Source organism: Ochlerotatus camptorhynchus, unplaced genomic scaffold (assembly GCF_037179485.1).
Source record: "Ochlerotatus camptorhynchus isolate MF236.1 unplaced genomic scaffold, CSIRO-AGI_Acam_v1.1 ptg000406l, whole genome shotgun sequence".
In the NCBI taxonomy this organism is placed as follows: Eukaryota; Metazoa; Arthropoda; class Insecta; order Diptera; family Culicidae; genus Ochlerotatus; species Ochlerotatus camptorhynchus.
In genome coordinates this window covers 4,984,225-5,007,597 of record NW_027040892.1, presented here as the reverse complement: position 1 = coordinate 5,007,597, position 23,373 = coordinate 4,984,225, and the positions used below count along the sequence as shown (strand labels likewise).

Sequence of the window (23,373 nt, the reverse complement as noted above, 5' to 3'; positions counted from 1 at the left end):
AGCGTGGTATCCCATGATACATGAGAGGATTCTCCACAACCAGCTTCTTCATCGCCAAAATCCAACAATCGACCCATTATGTGCCTTATGTCCAGGAGAAATTGACACTATCGTTCATCGCATCTTCAAGTGCACAAGGAGTCGTAATGTCTGGTTCTATCAGAAGTCTTTATTAGCTCATCTAGACCCTAGGCTTCGTCACATGGAACCAGAAAAGTTTATGTATCCAGTCATCTCAACATTTACAAGAGCAACAAAATAATCTTTGATTAAATATTTAGGCAAAATGTTCCTTTATTTAGTTAATACAAATTTTGCAGAAGTAAGCGTCGAAAACTTTAGAATTTTTATAGAATGTATGTAACTTTAATATAACCGACAATAAAACATGAAGATATTATAAAAAAAAAAATTGCTTAATAGAGATCAAGGAAACGGATACTCGAGACTCTTTAGCATACTACCTAAAACCACACATCGTAGCATGCATCTACCTGTTGGAGACTAAATTTAGGTACCTGGTTAGGTAAATTGCGACATGGCAGTGGATCCTGCTGATTTTCAGTACATATTGATTAGTATATAACTCGTAGATAAAAGATGGATTCTTCAGTGGTGTTGAGTACTTGGCACTGATGAAGTCTGCAAATAGTAGACGAAATACGCGTATCTGTCAATAGATAAGCAAAGGAAAAAAACCAAAGGAAAAGATAAGCAAAGGAAATAAACCAACACACTCAAAGCTCTTCATGGCCGACTGTGTTTCATCCAAGATGGCGAAACATCGTAGCATCGGCGCTCAAACTGAGATCCAGCCAGTGGACGTCTTTACCCAACAAATAATGTAAACTTTTTAAAAGTAGAATAAGCCATTTTTTTGCTGAAAAGGCATATTTTTGTCTGAAAAAGCTCTTATTTAGCTTTTAATGTTTGTTGGGTATCGACCATCTCCGTACTCCTAAAGGACCAACAGCATTCTTTTAGTTTTGGTCTCCTAGGCACCTTTTACGTATTTTTCCACAATTGAACAGGTGGTCTACAAAGCTTTGAAGAGCAACAAACACGTAGACTTAGCTGTGTTTAACCTCTCCTAAGCATACAACCTACCCGAGCAGGAAAAAATAACCAAATCCAGGTATGAAAGTAGCATAACTGACAATCTAAATATGGTATTAGTGAGGCTGACATAAGAGGTAAAATACCAAAAATAATACCTCAAAAATGTTCTACGAATAACTAACTAATAAATAATTTAGTTATTACAAAAACAAACGGATAACAGACGCTTTTTTAGATGCCAGAATACCATACTTTGTTATTTTGAAGGTCTTCTAATACCAATTCAATAACTCTCTTAGATGTTATTGTCTAAAAACTGAAAGATCACATTTTGTTATTTTGGTATTCATTTGATATTTTACAAAATATTTTGATAACTGAATAATAACAAAACAAGGTTTTATACCACAAGCATACCAATATCTAGTATCATACCACATTAAGATATTCATTTGTTATCGATTAGCTATCGGTTCCTGCTCGGGTAGCCATGAATATGGAAATCCTAACTCAGTCCCGTCACTGTCTTTCTGATATCCATCCGAGTAATTTGTTTGCTAACATGTTCAATGTTTTGAAGAGGTGTATAAGACGTAGAATAGACTTGAAGATCACAATAAAACCGGGAATGATGCTTGGGCATGAACGGAGCCTTCGGTTCTCTACCACGGGATATCTATATATTTATGTTCCCGGATGACATCATGTTTGTAGTAGTTGATAAGCAACAGGCAATAATCCCTATGGACTGGAAATATGATCGACCGATTCGCAAGATCGTTTGGCATCGATCTTTCGCCTAGGAAGAGCAATTTTTCGCACTTCTCAAACGGAGGTAACCATGCTGGAAGAAATCCTGTAAATCAGAACAGTAACCCTAGAGGCTATAAGTCTTAGCAAGGAATCAAAAATATCTTCAAATGACAAAATGACAAGCGATCAACGAACCGAATGATAACGCTATGTTCTTCCTTCTTTTTCATGACAAGCAGCCCGTGCGACACAGCTCACTCAGGGCGGTAGAAGAAAACGAGCAAATTGTTGGCAAGCTGCTTCACGAAGTAAATCCAAAGATGATACACGTGTGTTAATGGGATTTTTTTTGTTTTGTCTCATCTCGATTCAGATGAAGCTATGTCCTCATCCGTGTGTATATTGCAACAAAGCAGGCAAGCAATACATATATCATTATCTTTCTACCACTCAGATCAAGCTATGTTACAGAGCGAGTTTGTCATGGTAGTCGTAGCAACCGTTTTGTCTGTATCGTTGGTTGCTTTACGTGTTTACATTCGCTGAGCCTTAGTCTATGTTGTATAGGGTAGAGCGCTACGTCGCTCTATCGATCAGAAAAGATCAATAATATCAATGATTTCACCGTGCACAAATCAATAATAGGTTTGTTCCAATGCGTTAGTTCATTAGCTACAACATAAACCCTGTTAGAGCGCATTGTATGAATATTTACACTCATTGTTCTCAAAACAAAAGAAGCGCTCCTAGCGAATCCCCTTTTTCTACGTTTATCCGTAGGACGAAAAAAATCTAATGGCGTTTCAATGCTTTAGGACGGAATAGAAACTCGTAGAACCAATTTAGAAGCAAGTAGCAGTGTTAGAGTTTAGATAATATCTCAACAATTTGTGACTCTTTTTCAAATCCAACGGTACGTATGGAAAGATTAATAAATTTGCAAGTCATCTTTGACAGACATATTCCATTTTTTGTTTAAACTCGTTCAGAAAAGAGAGGTAAAGCGCGTGTTGTGCTTAGTAGGACGGAAATTAGATCAAAAACCCTATCTCTGTATATCACCCAAGGTTTTTTTTTAGAAATACAATCATATTATCTACAGCCATTCTATAGCTAAACGATATAGTGGTTAAAACTTCGTAAAAATTGGTTCTTTTGTTCCTTATAGCAAAATAATAGACCCATATTTTGTTTTTATTTTGTCATTAGCGCGACCATTTCCATGTTAGGATGGTCGAAAAAATCGATTTTATTTTTTTTTTAAATTCATTACTTTTGAACCACTGCACTGGGTCGATTTTATAGATATAAATATCAAATGAAAGGTAATAGCTTCTGAAAAAAATATAATAATATAAAAAAAAAATGTATTGAAAAACATTGATTGTATTTGTTTGTTTTTTAAGGGGTTTCATGGCTTATAGACAGAGGGCACAATATGTTTTTTTTTAATATTTTTTCTTGAAAATGTAGGCTCTTTTACACAGCAAATCCAAAAATCAATTATGCATTTTTTTTTTTTTCGTTTTTGAGTAATATTTTTCTTTTGACGTTATCTATATTCGGGTTTACGCCCAATACTTCTATACGACTAGACTACCATGCGTCTCAATTGATTTATAGTGACATGGTCACGACTAGAGCTTCCATCCCGGGATGTCCCGGGATGAAAATCCCGGGATTGTGACATTTTCCGGGATTACCGAATCCCGGGAAATAAATTTATAAATCCCGGGATTGCGTTAATCCCGGGATTTTTTTTTTTGTATCACTCTTTTACCCCATAAAATCTATCTTGGAATATCTGTAGCAGAATCCAGAACTTTCACATATTATGAAATATATCTCTTCCCTTCGTTTGTCATTCATTCTGATTTATCGAAAGTATGGCACACAGACATCACTTTTTGTATATGATCGTTGTACAAGGAGCACTCGTGAAAAATACGATCTAGCAGTGAAGCAAACCGTGAACATTTTTATTAAATTTTATTATCGTGTATATAGATGGTACATGACGAAAATTAGGTTGAGCGTTGTGAGATGTCCATCATTCATAGTTGATCGAAAAACCATTGAAATGCATTGTTAAGATGGTTGGAAGTACGTAGTACTAGTCTCAACTGATAAAAAACTCAGTATTTGCAGATTTTAGAGATTAGCGAGCTGAATCTTGTAAAATGCTTACTCCTTCTGGAGGAACTTCTATAGGTCACCGTTTTCTATCCTGGCTATCGATGTCATTTGTTACGCACAAAGGTATGCATTACCATCACCCGTAAGTATGTAATCTGTGTAATCCTAAAGCACGGCAAAATAGTTTTTACAAATACATTCATGAGAGAAATCATCCACCATACTCCTAATGATCTGTACGCACTATTGTGAAATTTGGCTGACAAACAAAACAGCATGTCACATTAGGGAACTTCTTAGATGTCAAGAGACATTCATTTGATTTCAGAGAACTTCATAGAAGTTCGTGGAACTTCAGGGACCATCATAGATCTTCAGGATACTTCGTAGAATGTTAAACAACTTCGTGGACGATGATTACGGAACATCGCATGAATTATTTGAAAGTTCTGCAAGCTAAGCAGAAATTAAGTTATACCTATCAAAAAAATGAAAGATGTAAGCTATGGAAAAATCTTTGATGTACTGGGAACTTCAAAGAAGCTGACGGAATATCCCAGGAATTCGTCGAATATTCTACATATTCAGAAAACTTTATACAGGCTTTGAGTTCATGGAACTGAGCATAAGTTCAAGAAACTTCTTGAAAGTACAGGAATCTTCGTATAATTGATATTCACCAATTTGCGATGATATCTCTCGATACTATTCAAGACTTTTCAACTTAATCAAGTAATGTTCTGAAGATCTGCAACTGTTCAAAAATTCAAACGACAATTTTTAGACATCCTTGCAAGATGGAAGTTTGATTAGAGAGTATTTAAAGGATATGCAGTTGGTCCGAGATTTAAAGACCTCTGGATATTTTTCAAGACTTCAGGTTGATCAATTATTATTCTTAAGATATTATACTGTTCATAAAATTCAAATAACGTCTCTAGAAAGTCTCTCAAGATTGCTGGTTGGTCAGATATTAGTGAATTCAGGTTGATCAGGAAAATCTTAAACTAGTCAAACATTCAATTAGCTTTCTCAAGATAGCAGATCGGTTAGAAAGTACTTAAAGATCTCCAGCTGATCTAAGATCACAATAAAGTCCTCTGGATATTTTACAAGGCTTCAGGTTGATCAAGTATTATTGTGAAGATATTTTCCCAAAACTGTACGTTGATCAGGAAGTATTCAAAAGATCTCGAGTTAATCGAATATTTCAGTGAAGTCCTGTGAATATTCAATTGGATCAAGTTTTATTCTGAAATATTCGATTTTGGTTACATTATTCATATTCAACATATTTAGGAAGAAGCTTAAAATGTGAAGTCAAAAACTTCATTTATTTAACAAAAATCTCAATATACCAGCTTAAAACTAAAAAAAAATCCATCGGAAGCCTGCTCCAGCTTCCGCATGTCTTGAAACAACTTCACAAATCATGAGATGTCTTCAAAATGGAGATGAAACGTACAAATATTAAAACAATTTACTATCTTTGTTCACTTCCCGGAAGAGCCTAAATTTTCAAGACAAAATATAAAAACCATCTTTTTCAATACAAAATCCATATTGCTTAATAGGGGAAATGCTCTAATGTTAGCTTATGGATCTAAGATTGAGGCGCTAAAAATCTTCTATTTATCAATTTGATCTAGATGAACGCAAAAATTGGGATGGTACTAATGGATATTTTTGGTCGCTATTGAAACTTTAGTCGATTGGACCCAAATCAGGGGCATTTAGGCCGACATTACATCAATTTCCCCTTTAATATTTTTCTTACCTTTCATTTGATATTTTGATCTTCAAAATTGGCCTAGTGTTTCAAAACTTATAAATTTTTGAAAATGTCGTTTTGGTAAAAAAATCGATTTTTTGGACCACCCTAACATCGAAAGGAAATAGTCACCCTTAATACAAAATTAAAATCTGCGGGTCTAATATTTTGCGTTCTACGTATTGCTATGAAAGCGTTGTGACAAAGCTAATATTTTAGAGCTGCTGTAGATTGACATGTTGAACCAAACCGAATCGAATATCAGAAATCAACTCAGCAAGATGAATGTCTGGGTGTGTGTATGTGGTCTTTTCTAAGCTAAATTTCTATTCTCCGATATGGCTTATCCGATCAACAGCCCTCGTCGTCTTATAGATAGCTTTTGATTAGTTTTTAGATTCGACGTTTCGTTCCAACGATCTTTATCCTCCCTATTTAAATGGTTGTATGAGCATGATGAAATTTGGTTTCATTTCCCAATACTAAACGATTTCAACATAACGAACGGAACAAAACATTTGTATATAATAGACGATTATAATGGATGTAATAACTTTCCATTGGCAAAGGACGCCACGCAAATTTACCGAATTGTAGTATACGGACTCAAGACGTGATTAGGCGATCCAGACTGAAACACGAGATGAAATTTGCACAAGGCTTTAGCCGAAGTATGAAAACTTTTACGGGCCTCTCTCTTTTGTTCAAACCAGTCAGCATACAGCTCCAAACAAAGAAGCTAGGATCCTTTCTACGCACCGACGACGACATCGCCGAGCTTGATTTGAACTTTGATCCGAGCGTATCCAGCTTAAAGAAACAAGGTCAAACTGCTACACTTCCAGTAGCAACAAATATTTATCTTGCTTCCCACCGTAGCACCAGCAGTAAACAAATAAGGCAGGATTCACGACTAAGCAAACTGTTCCTTCCTTGGTGGATAAATTGGTAATAAATCAAATTATAATGCTTCTTCTCGGGAAAATCCTCCCGTTAGCATTCACTACTGCCTACCCTAACTCGCCAAAAGAAACTTTTCCCCCCACTCCCATCGGAGTTGCCACGTGAATCTGACGCGAACCGTCCGCCCTTCCGTGGTTCTCTATGGGAACGCACATAAAATTCGATCTCTGGAAATTGATTGTTTGATTATGTGATAGCGATTAAATATGAAATTAACCCTCGAAGGGATTTGGTGGGTGAACTGTTGGTGATGGCAGAACAAATACAAAATGTCAACAGCAGCACAAAAAAATGTCACGAAGACGATCGTAAAGCTGTCAACAACCTAGCTAGAACTTTAAAGCGATTTCAGAACAAGCTGCGGTCTTCCAAAGGAGCAATTAAATTGGCCATAAAAGAACTGATAAAAATACACTACAAACCAATCATTGCCCAGCATCATCTGCTCGCCACAATGCGTAGACACGGATTGGTTTTGCGTCCTCTTCGTCTCTAGTGAAGTCATAAAACCAACTCATATAGGCAATAATGGCAGACACGCACACCCAACGTCGAACGCAAAGCATCACCCTCATAAAACATCTCGGAATATGAAAGCATTGGGGGGGGGGGGGGGGGGGTCTCTGATGTTCGTGTGTTTGTATCGAAATCATCGTAAGTGATCTAATTTTACCCCGATAATGTTTCATCGGATCTTCGGCTTCGGCCACCACGGCAATTCACGGGCAAAGGGAGTAAAGAAAAGACCCCCGGAAGGCAATATTATTGTTTCATCATCAATTTCGATAAAGAGATTACGCCGAGGATGAAATAGGATTTCGGGCAGTAAATAATTCTATTTTATTTCGAATTTTGGTGCTTCGTGCCGCAGGGAGCATCTATTTTTCCCAGTTGAAATGGATGATGGGAAAGTGAACAATCATGCCTCGGGCACGTTACGGTTCCGCTGCTGCAGAGGGTCACAACGCACACACTCACAAAATGGCAAACTCGTGAAATGAGCGGGGGTGGTGGGGTTTCTCGATTGCCTATTCGATTGACCGACAATGGAATTATCGAGGGGATTTGTGTTTGTACAATATTAGCTTGACACCTGGAGGTGACGTTTTGGCTGAAAGGTAGTTGAGTGGAAGTGCGGTTTAAGATAGTGTGTTTGTTGGCTTTTCGATTATCGGTTCGGAAAAAAGGCCCTTGAGGCGCTAATTGAATGATGACGATTGTTTGTAGCTTAAATTAGATATCGACATCTAGATAGATTATTCAGATGAGCACAAATGCTTAAAACGATTAACTCATTTAAAGTCTATAATCCATCTGAAATCGTGCGTGACCATATTCCGCACAGGCTAGCGCCGGTGGTGTAGTGGTAAGCGTGACTACTTTCTCACCCCAATCGGTCTGGGTTCAATCCCAGCCGAGGTCGGTGGGATTTTTCTGAGGCATAAAAATCTCTGGTCACGTCTTCCTTTGGAAGGGAAGTAAAGTCGTTGGTCCCGGCCCATGTGTGCTTGAACGGGTGCGATATCCTACGCAGGTGTGGAAGCTGTCAATGGATGGCAATCGATGTCCGTCGGTGATTGGCACTAGATTGCGGAACAGAGACCGACGTTAAATAAAGGAATGAAAATGAAAGGAAAGAAAGAAATGGGGTTGTACGCGATGGTGACGTAGGACTACGTGGTCTTATATAATAAATCTGATTTGTGAAGTGCAGCAGGAGCTTGTGTTTTGTGTAGGCATAGGAATTTGAGCGGAGTTCTCTCTGTTTATACTGTTTAGTATGACGCGCTTGACATAGACCGTTTTGTCGTGATGGTTGAGTAATGCTGAGCTATTAGGGTGTTAATCACAGATGAGGCTGGTAAGCTGTATGTTGTTTGAAATGAGGGCGACGCGCTTGGCATAGATGGCCCACAGCGACTCAAGAAGAGCTACTGATTCCAATCATTAGCAGTGCGGCTTCTTCCTCCTTCTATGGATGCTCATGTGGGCTGCAGCTCACTACTTGCAAGCAACCTTTCGTTGTGTACTGGATAACAATGTTCAACGCCACGCCGATAGCACTGCTGCTGCTGCAGCTGATGCCGACGACCGGACACCACCACACACGGTGATTGGAACTGAATCCGATCAGCGGTTGAAACCAGCCTTGGTAGCTAGTTGCTTGCTGGGAGCCTTTCGTTGTGTACTGGAAAACACCACCACTCACCACGTGGTGATTGAATAAACACCGTTTGGTGAGACCGGATGGAATTCAACTTTGAAATCTGTGGTAGGGAAATCATTTTTCGCAGGCAATCGGTGATAATTTTAATTACCAAAGCAACAGTTGCACATTCGTGCAATTTTCAATAAAGTGACATTTTGAAAAATGATAAAGTCTTAAATTCAACAGATGCGCAGAAATATATCTGATCATTTGTTGATAAAATGATTGAAATTAGTCCAGGGGCAGCTGAGTTATTAAAGTTCAAAATCTTTCATAATTTTGTTACATGTTCCATTTTCGGTTTTCACAAAGTGTACCCCCATATAGAAATCACACACGATTAGAGTTGTCAGTATCGGTAATACCGGTAATTTACCGGTACCATTGGATTTTAGGAAAACATAAGGTCAACAACTTATTTAAATGAGACCATTTTGATGTACTCTTACGCTTCAGATTACTTCTTTAAATTAGTTTCCCATTAAAATCATGAATAACCTAAAAATGATCAAGCGAATGTATCAAAGAAATTATTTATTTATTAAATGTCCTGAATATCATATTATCGAGATTATTTAATTTCAACACATGCGAAGCAAATTAAACGCATCTTCACTTATACTAGAATGAACACTAGTCACGAAAAGACGAGTCCATTATCGTAATTGAGGGAAGTACCCACAAAAAGCTACGGGTAGTAAGGGTAACATTTGTCTGTAACTAGTGCAATCAACAAAACTTAAAAATAATCTTTTTTGGTATTGGATATTCAGTTTAACGGTGCTGACGTTTATCCAACGTTTCAGTCTTTGGACTTGACTTTCTTCATGGGATATTAAGTTGTACCATCTTCCGTTCAGCGCAAATGAAGATCTTAACCCTTGGATCGAAATCCAAACATTTAATAATTCTTCAAGATCTTTAAAAATCTAAACTTTTCAGAAGTTTTCAGTGCATATCTAAAGTTATTGGTACTGCCCTAAAGATCTCTAAACTCCGACAAATTTTTCAAGACTTCAAATTGAATTTGTCAAAACATTTTAAAAGATCCCGTTATTTTCCTAAAGTGCATTGATGTATCCTGAAGTTCCTTAATTTTCCTAAAGTTTTCGAAACTTAAGGTCATGCAACATACCTTAAACTTCCCTGAACTTCTCTGGAACTACCTGAAGATGACGATCAGTGTTGGCAAAATCGTCAATCAAATTTTATTTTTCCGCTCTCATACGCTCTCAATATCACGCGTAATATTGGAACAAAATATCATGCTTGATATTGATTTTCCAAGCTCCTTTGATATTGCGAGACTATTTACAACGTTCAAAAATCAAGCTGAGAGTAGACTCGACTTAAAAATGATTTCGTTGCCCATCGTTTTCTTAGAAAGAGAAAGTATAGTTCATTTTCTTAGAAAGAGAAAGTATCTCTTTTTACTCTTCACCGATGGTAGTCGCAAAGTGACTGCTGCCAGCCGTTATGGAAGATTCGGTTGTGTTCGGGTGTAAAACAAAAATCATTAAACTCAATCTCAACACAGTTTGTTGAGATTTGCAGCTGGTGAGTTTTGTTAGCTTGATATTCTGAGCTGCAATATCACATCTTGCAAAATCAACCGCAGCTGTATGCTTGTTGATTTTTGTCTACGAAACTGAAGCGTGATCTTGGGGAATAGTGAGATTTGATTTTTTTTATATATTTTCCAAAAATTAATTAGGGTGGAGAACTACTTCGGCCTAATCGCCCATTTTGGGCCTATCGAGCAGAAAACTTCAAATAAATCCATGATTTCAGAGTTAAAAAGTCAATTATGCGTTTGGTACGATACTTTACCCAAGCAGCACACTTCGATCGAAATATGCTGCTTCAACTTGATTGTGACTGGAATAAGTGGCACATAAGTAACCACGATTGTTCAGTGACATGTGTGCTGCTAGGGTAATTAATAAGCTACGGAACGAAGTCAATGACAACGCGTGATATGAAGGTTTGCACCCATTATTCCCAAAAACAAATGAAGCGCTCCGACCAAATCAATTTTTATCTCCACATGATAGGCCGAAGTGAATTCATTGGCGTTTCAATGGCGTTTCAATGCGTTAGGCCGAGTTTAGAATCCGTAGGCCGAGTTTGGCGTCAAGAAGCAGTGTTAAACTTTTGATAATATCTCAACGATTGGTTACTCTTCATCAAATCTTACAGCACATACGAAAAGGTAAATAAATTTGGAAGCCATCAGTAATAACAACATTCCGTTTGATGCTAAACTGCGCTAGATTAAGAAAGACTAAAAGCGGGTTGTGCTTAATAGGCCAGAAATGGGGTAGTTAACCCTACGATCCTCCATAACAATGTTCACAGAAGTTCAAATAAGTTTCTAAACGTTCCAACAATTGTCCTGATATTCATGTTGTTGCCCTTACAACCCCACAATATTTCTAAGTTTTATGGAATCATCTATGATTTCTCGGAATATCTTGAAAGTTCCAGCAATACATTAAAAAACTGATTTGACGATCTCTGATCATCCTTCAAATACTCTGAGCATTCTAAAAAATAACGAAATTGCCTTAAATTCTAAAAACTTCTCCCAAGTTCTCAGGACTTCTCTGCAGATTTGAGAACTACTACGTTTCTCTAAAATTTTCTAGTATTCATAAAGCTATCCTGAATTTATTAATTTTTAAACTTCCCCAAAACTTTGAACTTTTCTGAAGGTATTGGGACTGCGAAGCCCAAAATTTTATAAAAATTGACAGATATTACGTCTGTCCATGAAATTTTCCCGAAATCTGAAATATTTCCTTTCATTCCTTGGATCTTCTTTAAAGTTATTTAAAAATATGTGGACAACTCTGAAGTTCTCTAAGCTATCCTGAAGTTCGCTTTATTCTTCTGAGGATGTTTCAGGAACTGCCCAGAAATCCATTGAACTGTCCTGTCTATCCCAAAGTTTTATTGAAGTTCCTATTTTTTTTTCTAATTTTAACTGCCTTCAAATCCTCGAAATATATTTGAATTTCTCAGAACTTTCCTGAAGTCCCCGTAATTTTCCTGTCATTCGTGCACCACAGAATGTAAATAGCCATCCTCACATACAAACAGATAGTCGAACGAGAGAAATTCTTCCAACCAAGTGGTTCTACAGTTCGACTCAGAACTGACAACAGTAGAAGGAAAGAAGGATAAACTGAAAGGCAGCCGAAAAAATTTCTCTACCGAGGGAGAACCAGATTGAATGCGTAAAATCCGAATACTAACGATATAAATAGGCGATTCAGATAGTTTTTGGCTCACTGATTTAAATCAGTTGAATTGGCCACAGCAGTTTTACGGTATTTGCGTGATGTTTATGTTTATGTGTTACAGTATAACAGTTTTCTCCATAATAATAGCAATTTAAATGTGTCTCAATGTATGTATAAAGCTAGAAAATAGAAAGTGATGTTTTCTGCAAAATTCTCATTCAGATCACTCAGCAGAATGCAATCGTAAAAGGCTCAGCATGGAAAAAATAATAAGTGAGGAATCATCCACACTACTATACGCAGAATCATTCATGTTACGCTCAGCTATCTTTTTTTTATATTAATTTATTTGTACAGGCTCAATTGAATAAACTTGACAGAGCCGAGTTATCATTTGCATTATACATGATTAATGTCTTAAATCTAGAGTTAAAGGAATTGAACCGATTACTCGCGGTCGTCTCGAGGTTAGTGGAGATTTACAAATTTTTGGATGGGGAAAGGGAGAAGGAGGTTTGAAAACTTATTTCTATTCATCTTGAAAACAAACATAAAAAAAAAACTACACGCACAATACACAAACTAAACACAAGGTTAATCAAACTTACAATCTAAGGTTAGTATTCTTAAAGTAAACATATATGAGTTTCATAAACTCCAGATCACGTCTAGCCAAAATATCCCGAACTGGAACATTAGGTTGTTTACCTCGAGCCCGAAGGGAATCGCACAGCTCAGATCTGACTCCACGATGCTCAGCACAAGACCAAAGGATGTGATCGGCGTCTTGGTAACCTTGTCCACATTCACAGAGATTGCTGTCTCCCAGCCCAACACGAAACAAGTGAGCGTTTAACGAATAGTGATTGGACATTAGGCGAGACATCAGACGAATGAAGTCTCGACCCACATCCAACCCTTTGAACCAAGGACTCTTCGACACCTTAGGGATGATCGAGAATAGCCATCGTCCCAAACTCCCTTCACTCCATTTATTTTGCCAGCTGGTAACGCTCAGCTATCTGTTTTGCTCAATTCTGCGTTCATCGAAGAAAATAGAAGCAATGCAAATACGAACGAAATCAGTACGGCTCGTACAAGCTGCTGTTCGCTTCTGATGTTGTATGCGTGTGAGTGAGTAGTAGATACAAAATGAAACGATTTTTCCCATGCTTGATTCGTGGAACTATTTTTAAGTTTTTAGAATAGTCATAAGGTTCACGTAACTTCCCCTAAAATCTTAATACTCAATCGAAGTCTATAAAAACTTTAAACATCTGATAAGTTCCAGCAATTTTCCTTTAACAGTTCTTAAAATTTTCCTGAAATTTATGGAAAATCACTGAGACTATTGGAACGTAATATTCAGGGTCTTATAACATTCCCTTAATTATGGACGATTTTGAAGTTCTCAGAGCTAGCCTGGAGTTATTAGAAGTTTCTTTTGAAATGTTCGATATAATCATTCCACAAAAATCGCATTTTGATTTTTTTTAAATATATATTGAATAAATAGAGATAACCTTAAAGCAGTTTTCTAACATTGTTCTATGTCATCATGGCAGATATTTGGACTCAAAGAGCCGCAAAAAATAAGCAGTCGGCTTAGTGTCAGTATTTGATATAGAACAAATTTTTTACGAGTCCAATCCATAAAACCCAAGAAAATCACTGTTTCCTAAGAAGATTGAGAAAATTTACATACTAAGTATTTTTCTATCGCTCCATGAACAAAAGTTGAACTCTATAAAAAAAAAACCGAAAAATCTATTCATGCAGTTCATCTATTTGCCATGATGACTTAGAAAAAGTGTTTTTTTTCACATCAATAATAAAAAAAATGAAAAAACTGATGATTTTTATTTTTTATATATTTCTCTAATAATTTTAGAAATGTATCAAAACGATTTTTTTTTCAGGCCCTTAATGGAACTATTAAAGAGTTTTCAGAATTTGCCTAAAATTCTTGGAACTTCATTTAAGATCTGGTAGGGAAAATGGCTTTTTATCAATTTTATCTAGATGGACGCGTCATTGGGACGGTATTAATGGATAGTTTTGGTCGCTGTTGAAAATTTAGTCGATTGCTGAATTTATATATGGGCCCAAATTAGAGCCATTTAGGCCGACATTACATCCGTTTCCCCTAATTTCCAAATTCTTTGAAATTTTCTGAACATTGTTCTTCCCGTCATTTATATATATTCGACAGTTTTTTGAAAAAAAAAATGCAGTTGGTTCCCCCACCCACAAACTAGCAAAGTGGCTAGTCAAAGAGTTCCAGTATGCCGAATCAGTTCCAGAGAGAGAGATGGCATGTTTTACTTGTAACTTACAAGAAGAGGTTACAAAGTATGCGTTGGAAACATAAAACCTGTAAATTTTACTTTCTATGTGTCACAATCAGCGATTTGCTGATCGCTGAGTGAGTGAGTGAGTGAGTTTGTGAAAAATCGCTGATTGTGACTCTCATGAAGTGAAATAGACAGGTTTAATATGTCAAACACATTCTTTGCAACCTCTTCTTGTATCCTACCAATTCAAAATTTGATCATGGCATCTAATTATTTCATAATTTAGAAAAACATTGTTTTAGCTGAAATGAGTCTTTGCAACCTTGATTTCGACTACAATGTGTAGTCTTCATCAGTGTCATTCCCACTATAATATCAGTTGGAATGACACTGATGAAGACTGCATATTGTAGTCGAAATACGTATCTGTCATGGATACCAAAATTAAGTGGAATTAAATGGAAGATAACCTTTTTTGCTGTTTTATTTAGCATTCCGCTAACAACCCAATTTCATTACTTCATGTTTGGGAAGATCCATAAATTATATAGCATTTTAGAGTTACTTGCCATGTAGAAAAAGTTGGTGTATCATCAAACGTTTAACGTTTTTTACGTTGCATGAAGCACCAACTTTGGTCTCCCTCCCCCTTGTAGCGTACGTTTCTGCATGGCAGGTCTAAACTACGCTTCGTTGTAGTTTCAAAAGAATCGTGTAGACTTCATGCCTGGGCTTTCTTTGCCAACCTACAGGTCTTAACCCGTAGGAGTAAGAAATACTTATTACTTTGTTCAGAGTAGTCGATTGGCCAAGATCGGAGAACCTCCGGTTGGGTCGAGCTCAGAACGAATAATCCTCTTCGTATATTTCAGCGTTTCTTATTTATAGGGGTTATCGAATACAGTTTTCCTATGAGACAGCTGGGGCGACATCAATAAATGCATCCTTTGCAGTTTTACAAAATTGGGTTTTTTCGCCTAATAAACATAAAGCACTGCGGCCGGTACGGGTTTCGCTGTGCGAGGTAAAAAGTGGTAACGAGTAGAGAGACTGAAGTAGAGACACAGAAGGTGTGCTTCTTTAAGCGTAATTATAATTTGCTGCCTGTGGGATATGTATGTAAATTAGCTATGGGTTTGTTCTCATGCTACAGGTCTCCCTAAAATACTACGTCATTTCTAGATCTTTCCTAACACAAATTCCAGCGGGCGTTCCACCTTTAAGACAATTTTTTTATTCCGCCTCATCATGTAAGAAAATCATGTTTTCCAGTGCCCAATATTGAAAGAATATAAGTTGTGAAAACGTTGAGATGGTCAGGGCCCATGCATTAATTATGTCACGCTAAACCGATGAAAAATTTACCCCCCTTTCTCTCTATCGTCACGTGTTTCCTATACCTAATGCATTGCTTGTCCCCTTCCCCCCCCCCCCCCCTTAGAGTGACATATGCATCAACCCTTATCAGGCGAATAGTAATTGTTCCATCCACTTGTCAAACAGATGGATTTCAGGTGTCCACCTGATATGAAATGGCTGATATGTTAATTGTAAAAATTGAATAAATTTGAAAAATCAAAACATCCGGATAATCTGAGTTCCAGCATGGCATGGAAATATTTACTGATAAATCCTTACATTGTTCCATCAAACTCAAATTTCAAATGAACCTAACGCACTGCTATTCTTCATAATACCAATAAAACATTAAAATGATATTGGAATCCATTTTTAGATTTTTCCATCAAAGCACTGCCACGTACAATTGAAGCATTCTTGAATAAGAATTGAATAAAACCCAAAAAAAATCGCAGTTCAACGCGAAAAAGCGAACAATTCAAGTCGTGAACATCCACCATAGGATACAAATTCTGTTTAAAATGTTTCATTGTTCTCTCGTCCAGCTCGGATTGCAAAGGGCAAACGCAATATCTGGCCATGGCAGTTTGATTGCCGCGGTATTTCATGGTGCTGCGAGCCATTGATTTTACTTGCGTTTTTATTTCTGGGGAGCACAGGTGAACAGACACTTGTGCCAATCATCATCACCATCATCAGTGCAGACTAGTTGGACAATTTTACGACCAGCTTCATTCAGGCATCCTTTTTTCAGCTGATCTTTTCTGTTTGATTTATATGATATTTATTTACCCAGAGCTGTTTTCACTCAGTCCTCTTTACCCGTTTTCTATTTTTTTGCAGGGCTGTGTTGCAATTTTGAGCGTAACGTGGATTTTATGTTTGACCTGTTTTGGACTTTTGGTGCTGCCGAAAGGTAAGTACAATGATGTTTAATTGATTTTCCGCTCGCTGGTTCCACGGTGTGGCAAACACAAAGATTACTCACACACACAGCAGAACACACCACACGAATGTCAGTTCGAGTGGAATACCGCAAATTCCATAACTCTCCCCGCAATGGGCAGAATCGCCATGAAATCCGGTGGATTCAATTTCTAGATTTACGATCCATAACCCAGCAGTCAAATCGCTCTCTGGTTATCCCCATGCCTGCACGAACTGGGCATCAGACAAGCTTGCAAACGTGCAACCGGAGTTTACTTTCTGAACAGTAAACGTAAAGCGATATGAATAATGTACCTACTCTTGAAATTTGCCTTAAAAATATGGAAAATACCTAGTAAGCTGGTAGAGTGACATAATCTTACACAATGTTTGTATTCCAGTACAGAAACCACAAGAGCTCAAGTAGTTCGTGACTGTAAGCTAGCAAATATTAAATTATGTGCTCATGCATCATAGCAGTGTTGTTCTTATGATTGTGGTGGTTCTACAACTTTTGGAAATTTCATTCCAAATAATGTGTGTTTTTCCAAACTCAACTTGATACAATGCCGCGCAGTATTAAATTTCCATAAAGTAATTATTTTATTATCTATTTTTCCCAAATGCAAACACCGGAACCGAATTCTGTGCAGCTTCCACACTGACCTTATTTTTCGTTCTCCAATCTCATACATCTCCCCATAGGATACTACTTCAACAAATCCGGTCTGCTGGCGTGTGAACCGTTCTACAGTAAATCGTCCTACCGGATACTGTCCAGTTGTGCGCTGTACTTTCCAACGACGATGGTGCTGATGTATTGCTACGGGTCAAGTTTCCACGCCAATAGATACAGACTGGCGACGCCAGCAGCCGGTGGTACCACGTTGTCCGCCGTGTCGATACAGGGAACTGCCACCGGAGGACGAGGAGGAGATGGTAATGGTGGCGGAGGTGCTACAACAACTACGACGACCGAAATCGGAACGGTCAACAACTCGTCCTGTGCCGGGACTCCAACGGCCATCTCCGTCGCGACGCCCTCGTCCTTGTCGTTCTCGGAAAAGGTAGGTGTCGCTTTTTGCAAACACTAGCTCCGGGTTTCCACCTCGTTTGCGATATAATTTAATCACATATTGTTAACCTCTCGGAGATTACCTTCCTTACCCACTGTTTCCTATTCCATGCATTTGGTATTATCGGATTTGGAAACATACCATGCAGTGCAGTGCACCTGGTCAACGTGTTCTTGGAAATCATGACATGTTATGATAGTGTAATTTTAATGAGTAACTGAACTAAGTAATGCACTGAAGCTTGAAGGAAGGCAAGTTCATGGTTTACTCTCCAGCTAGCAGTTAACTCTATCTGTGCACCGATTTCCACCTTCTAACTTTTCGCTTATTTTGGTGTGCTTTCCGTTCTGTGGGAGTTCGTAGCTAAGGTCTTAGATTCGAGAATTCTCAGAAATGCCCTCATGCCCAGTGTTAGCAAAATCAGAAATAAATTGATATTTTTCCGCTCTCATGCGCTCGCAATATCACGCGTGATATTGGAACAAAATATCATGCTTGATGCAAAAATCAAGCTGAGAGTTGACTCGACACACAAATGATTCCATTGCACATCTTTTTCTTAGAAAGAGAAAGCATAGTTTGCTATTTCTTTTTAATCTTCACCGATGGCAGACGCAAAGGGACTGCTGCAAGACGTTACGGAAGTTCCGGCTGCATTCGAGTGTAAGGTAAAATCATTACACTCAATCTCACCACAGTTTGGTGAAATTTGCAGTTGGTGAGTTTTGTTAGCTTGATATTCCGAGCTGCGATATCACAACTTGCAAAATCAACCACAGTTGTTTGCTTGTTGATTTTTGTCTACGAATATCAAGCGTGATCTAGGGCGTTGGTGAGATTTGATTTTTTGATATTTTCCCAACACTGCTCATGCCTATCAAGCTGCGGTAGTCACATGAGGGAGGTAGATAATATTTTCAAAGAAGATACAGAGAGTATTCAGAGAGTGTAGGTTGCTTAGTGGTATTTTTTTTTATAATATTAGTAAAAAAGCAAATTTCTAAGGGTAATAAGAAGGAGTTATATAATTTATTGATTTTAATATAAATAAGGAGGTTAAATGTTGGTATCGGCAATAACTTCACCTTTTACCCTCATGGGGCAAAATAAAGCATCTGAGCCTTAAATTTGACCAATCAATGGTCTGAAAAAGGCGATTTAAATATTAGGTCCACTCTTGATAGGGGGGGGGGGGGGGTATAGATTATTCCTATAAATTGTGAGATGATCCAAGGAATGGATTATCAAACCAAAATACTTGTGGATAGTAGCAATCCACTCTTTTCATATCTTCAGAGATATTGTTATCAACCTTGGTCTATTATAGAGCCCAAATAAATCAGAGCGTGGAAAACGGTGGCAGATCAGTCCTTATGTCACCCTTCATATCATGCGAATATATTATAGGAGAAGTTTGATTGCACTCCCGCTTTCAAATACCCGTAATTTTCAGGTTATTATCAGATGTAGATAATTATGGCATTATTTTGCAGCAATTATGTTGTTCTTTTTATTTCAAATTGGCTGTAATTATACCGCTTGCCACCCTTCGATACTAGTGACTTCATAAATATACCAATTTTGTTTAAATAATGTGGATATATTGTTTCCTCAAGAAGATATATTTTGATCATATCAACAAATCATTTAACATTCAAACATGTAATAATTACGCTGACAAAGGTTATACTCATAAATCTAATTTTAAGGGACCGTTCACAAAAAAAAAACTCTTTAGCTGAATACCGTGAAGAGATAATAGGTTAGTGTCTTCAGAAAAGTTATTTGTATGATCATTTACTACAACTTTGCTTAACTGAAGACTCTTTCTATCTATCTCCACATTAGACTTAATTGAATTTTGAGTCTCACCTGCAATGGGATTAATCAAATAATAAAAAACCATCAACAGACAGGGCTGAAAATGAAAAGAAACTTTTCTGAACTTACTGTAGAGCAATTCCTGGCAACCAAATTTTCGACTCTACTCACTCTGATTTAAGGAAGATAGATTGGGCCCATCATAAGGAAGATCCCCTTATAATCCACTTAGTGAATACCAATACCATCTGTTTGTTGGATTAGGCTATTCACTTATTTATTTATTTGGAGGGAAAAGCCTAGACAAGTGGGCGCAAAACCTTATCATTTCAGTACCAACAGATAACATGAAACCCTACAGATACATTTACTTGAACTAAGTCCTAAACATATAAAACGATATTAATGATAACATAATTAACTTAATTAAAAAAACAGGAAACAGAAACCGTCAGGAAGTTAAAAGTACATTATAAAACAGATTCTTAAGCCAAACACGGGAAATATTAAAATCAAAGCAGTTATAACATTTGTTGAAAATCCTTCATATACTAGTAATCGGCTCATTAGCGCCGTATAATGCGCGAGAAGCTGGGATAAAGGGTGTCCACGATGAAATTGCCACACTATGAAATTGCTCTAACTTTTTAACCGTTGGGTAGAATTTAATGAAAATTTGGGTGGATTTAGTTCATAGTGCATTATTTACATCCTGCAAGTTTTAAAGTCCTGTGATCAAAACTCGCGGAAATGGAGTCGAAAGAACAGCTCGTGCGTGATAAAATCTTGCGCATTCATCACGAGAACAAGGATCTCTCGCATCGTTCCATCGCTAAAACGTTGGGAATCGCGAATTCCACGGTGTCGCGAGTGATTAAGCGGTTCGAGGAACGGTTGACCACCGATCGGAAGCCCAGAAGTGAAGGAAAAAGTATTCCGTACAACACCAAAAATCACAACCGCGTAGTTGGGGCCTTCAACCAAAATCCGAACGCCTCCGTTAGGGATGTGGCTAAGAAGCTGCACCTAAGCCGAAGTTTAAGGTACAAAAGGCCCCTAATCGCGACGAGAAGCAGAACAAGTCCGCCAAAACCCGTGCCAGGAAGTTGTACCTCAACATGCTGACGAAAGTTGAATGCTGCATCATGGACGACGAAACATATGTGAAGGCCGACTTCAAACAGATCCCCGGCAACCTGTTTTTCACGGCCAAGGATAAGTTCAGCGTTCCGGAGCATGTCCGCACTCAGAAGATGTCCAAATTTGCGAAGAAATTCCTGGTTTGGCAAGCCATCTGCACGTGCGGGAAGCGGAGTGCACCTTTCGTGACCCAGGACACGATGAACGGACAGGTGTGTGTGTGTGTGTGTGTGTGTGTGTGTGTGTGTGTGTGTGTGTGTGTGTGTACAATCTAACCCCCACTGTCCGGCAGTGTTATTATGGAAGAAAACTGCTTTTTATTACCCTTAAATTAAAGCAGGTTTAGTCCGGGAGTTAGAAGGTGTTAGCTCTATTGCAGCTCCAGTGACCCATTTCAGAATGCCTGGTAATTCACGACCACTCCGAGGTCACTTTTACTTACAATAAGCCCCGCATGTTCACTCTACCTTTATCAAATGGATAATGGTATCATAAACACACTTCCAGATTCAAAAATATTATTTCCAAATCTGGCACGTATATAGTTTTGAAATTTGTTCAATTGTATTAAATCGATTTGAATGGACATTTCTTACCAATTTTGTTTCGAATACCTCTTGATTCATCTGCTGGCAGCACTTACTGGCCCTTACCGACGACCAACCCTTACTCAATTGCTTCAACTTCCCGGATGGCGGCCCGCTTGATTCACTCCATCTTGATGACCTTCTGTTTGCCTATCAGCCTCTTCCACTTTTCGTCCTTCAGATACAAATCCGGAATAAGATCTTTTTTTTTCACACCATCAATTTTAGAGTTTTTTTAATCGTTCAAATTGATAAAAACCATAAAAACACAGAGAGGACACGATGAACGGACAGGTGTACATAAAAGAGTGCCTCCAGAAGCGGCTGCTTCCTCTCCTGAAGGCCCACAACGTCCCAACAATCTTCTGGCCGGATTTGGCCTCATGCCACTACTCCAAGGACGTGCTGAAGTGGTATGCGGACAATAAGGTCAATTTCGTGCCGAAAATGTTCAACCCTCCCAACACTCCGGAGCTCCGCCCCATCGAGAAGTACTGGGCGATTATGAAGCAGCACCTTCTTAACCGACCTAAGGTAGTGAAGACAGTCGAGGAACTGAAGAAAGTATGGGTTTACATGCAAAAAACGGTTGATTCACAGGTTGTGCAGAATCTTATGGCCGGGGTTAAGGCCAAGGTGCGGGCATTTGCGTATGGACTGTAAATAAAATACGAGTAAAATGGTAAAATGAAGTTTAATAGTTATTTCTCAATCCCTGAAAATTTGATGCGAATCAATTTTATGTGTGGCAATTTCATCGTGGACACCCTTTATTGAAAAAATAATAACGTAGATTTACTCGTCTGATATTGACATTCAACTACTGCAGAAGTGAGTCACAATTAATGTCCGATGGTAGGAGATCAGCGATGAAGGTTGCGTTAGAGACGCCATGGAGAACACTAAGTAATTGTAGGGACATCAAATTACAGCTTCTTTCATAACTAGGAAGTTTTAAGAGATCACTCCGGGGTAGCCAACCAAGAGTGAAACGTACAAATCTTCGCTGAATGGCCTCAATACGGAACAGTACTCTAATGTGGAGCGGACTAGCGAACAATAGAATGTTTTTAAACAGAAAATGTCCCTAAAGTCTTTGGCGAAACGAAAAATGAAACCAAGTTGAGAAGAGGCCTTAGCAGAAACATAAGCCACATTGTCCTTGAAGGTGAGTTGTGAATCAAGTATGACGCCTAAGTCTTTCATGTTAGACTCACGGCTTAATGTTTGCTCCTGCATGCTGTAAACATAACACCCAAGTAACAATTTAGCAGCTTTTTGGCTTTCACACTGATTAATTGTTGTTTTATAATGGCAATAAGCAATCTTTATAGTTTAAATACAGCATTTAAAAGTGCACACAATTCTTGGTAAGTAGTTCAGCATTTTGCTGTTTTAAAAACGTTTTAAAGTCTGGCGATAAAGTCAAAACGGGTGTTGTTCTAAAAAATAATTTATTGCAGCACTCCATCCCTCTATGAAACTGTTCAATTAGTCAATCATAAACCTGCTAGGTATTTTTTTATTGGTGCCACGACAAAATACTCCATAAATGTGTTTTATCATTATAAAAGCAATTATAAAACCGTTCGGTTTCAAACGGGAACAAATCGCATACATTGCTGCTTTTTGGTGTCAGTAAAGTGTATCACAAAACTCCCTAAGTTTACAAATTAAACTAAAAATATGGAGCCGCCTAGAGACAGAGAAAAATAAATCGATTGGAGCTTTTAAACGAAGAATCAAAAGGAAATGCCAAAGGATAGTCGTCACTCCTACTAGCGATAGTAGGATAAATAATTCTAGCGATGCTGTCGACAGAAAGGAAAAGGAATCCAATTCCAGAACTTCCTGAGAGGCCCAGCAGCTCTGACTGAACCGGCCAACAATGACAGAACAGCTGACTGAGAAGAGTGAGTAAATGTGGTTCACGAAGCACTGGAAGCCGTCAAATTAGACGCTTAAAATTGATGAAAATACCCCAAATATTGTCAATGGCGTTTGTGTCACGATCTGAATACACACAAACCAGC

The 23,373-nt window shown here is 38.0% G+C and overlaps 1 protein-coding gene across 1 annotated transcript in view; it reads left to right on the top strand.

Annotated features, from left to right (window-relative positions):
- LOC135710934 (trace amine-associated receptor 8c) overlaps positions 1-23,373 on the top strand; it is a 91,803-nt gene that overhangs the window by 36,634 nt on the left and 31,796 nt on the right. The window contains exons 3-4 of the mRNA XM_065233656.1: positions 16,633-16,705; positions 17,422-17,783. Coding sequence (XP_065089728.1) covers positions 16,633-16,705; positions 17,422-17,783 — 435 coding nt within the window. The remainder of the gene's footprint in view (positions 1-16,632; positions 16,706-17,421; positions 17,784-23,373) is intronic.